Genomic DNA, 1,660 nt, shown 5'->3' on the forward strand with positions numbered 1-1,660 from the left:
TAGTATTCCTTTTGGCGGGCTTGAGCCTTTTCGAGGTTTTCCAGGGCCATCTTTAGCAACTCCTTGCGTCGCTCAGCAAAGTTCTTTGCATACTCATTTAACGCCAATACGTCATTCAACACTGGATTACGAAGCTTTCTGCCAGTATCAACTTCAAAGGGAGTCATTCCCGTAGATGTTTGTACGAGTCCTTGATGAGCATACTCGATGGTTCCGAGATGTTCAGTCCAGTCGTGACCCAAGTAGGACACTTGCCAGCGTAGAGCATCCTCCAAAGTTCGGTTTTGCCGTTCTGTGGCTCCATCACTGTGTGCTCGCCCAGCCGTAGTAATGTCGTGTTTCACATTCATGATGTTCATCAAAGCTTGCCAAAACTGACTAGCAACCTTTCAATCTTGATCACTGATAATGACAGCAGGCAGACCGTGCTTGCGGACAACAGTCTCAAAGAACACCTTTGCAGCTTGGTGTGCATCAACACACCAAGCAAAAAGGTCAACGTTGAGGCGCACTACTTGAGCAGTTACGATATCTTGTCGACTCAAGTCATGATTGAATATTTGCCATTGGAAACAAGGAGCCCTGTGACCCAGTCGATGGAAACTGTATGCCAGCATTCATCAGGAGACTATTATTCGACCATTGGCATTGGCACTACTTGCTACTTGACTTATAGCGTGCACAAGTTTCGCAAGGTTGCGACGTACAGCTTGACGTCTTCGTCCATTCGGTTCCAATGGTACATTTGAGCTACATGCAACTGCGTGCGCCGAATATCAGGGCTCGCTGTGGTGCTCGTGTCATGGCTTTGCCAAGTGATATCGCCTTTTCGAAAGTCGTCTTTGGGAACACGCAACTTCCAAATTTGGTCTAACGACTTCACGAACTAGAGTTCATCCTTTTTTACAAACGTAGTCGCATCTTCGAATTCCTTGGTCTTGGCGTAGGCTTGGATGAAACTTTGTTTCAACTTCTCGTCCATTTGCTGTACGATAGTTCTATGGTAGACATGTTGTTGTGGCACTTCGACTTCGAGGCTGTTTATTTCATTGGAAAAAATTGCAAAGCGGTTCCATCACCATCATAACCGAACGTGCCTCGTGAGCCCTCTGTGACCGCAGCGTCAAAGCAGGCGATCGAAGAGTCCTTCCGCGGGGCTTCCACTAGGCGTGCCTACGACACATGAAGAAGCCGTTGAAGCAGTCTCGAGCTCGACACTAAGGCTGATGTCTGGACAGCGTGAGCTGCGTGGACTAAGAATCGTCCCAGTGCCGTTCCAGAGTCCAAAGTTACGATTTGAGAGTAAGAGAGTGCATTCTATAGGAAAGCAATCTCAAGTATCCATGGAAATCCCTTGCATCTCGACATCCCGACGTCAAGCGTGGCGAAGGGCTTCGACGTCCGAGTGGATGGATTCTGCGCAGCACTCATTTCGCCAATGAAGGGCATTGCGACGGTCTGGAGCGCGGCTGCCGCGACGGCATCGGCTACACGCTCGTCCGCGCAACTCGCAACAGTTGCTGGGACTCCGCTGGGCGCCGCTAGTCCCGTTTCCCTCCGCAGAACCGTCCACAACAACTCGGCCTGCATTCAAGTGTAGGTTCTTTCACGAACCAACCCAATGCAACATTGTTCGCTCTGGCCATTGCCAAGTCGAGCA

The 1,660-nt window shown here is 49.9% G+C and overlaps 1 protein-coding gene across 1 annotated transcript; it reads right to left on the bottom strand.

The window, feature by feature from the left end:
* Positions 1 to 670: 670 nt before the first annotated feature.
* On the bottom strand, positions 671 to 982 carry H310_15040 (hypothetical protein; the record flags this gene model as incomplete). The annotated part of the gene is made up of 2 exons (XM_008883018.1): positions 671 to 856; positions 908 to 982. The coding sequence occupies 2 exons, from the start codon at positions 980 to 982 to the stop codon at positions 671 to 673; spliced, it is 261 nt and encodes an 86-aa protein (XP_008881240.1).
* Between the last annotated feature and the right edge of the window lie 678 nt (positions 983 to 1,660).

This window comes from Aphanomyces invadans (genome assembly GCF_000520115.1).
Source record: "Aphanomyces invadans strain NJM9701 unplaced genomic scaffold supercont1.143, whole genome shotgun sequence".
Taxonomy (NCBI): domain Eukaryota; phylum Oomycota; class Saprolegniomycetes; order Saprolegniales; family Verrucalvaceae; genus Aphanomyces; species Aphanomyces invadans.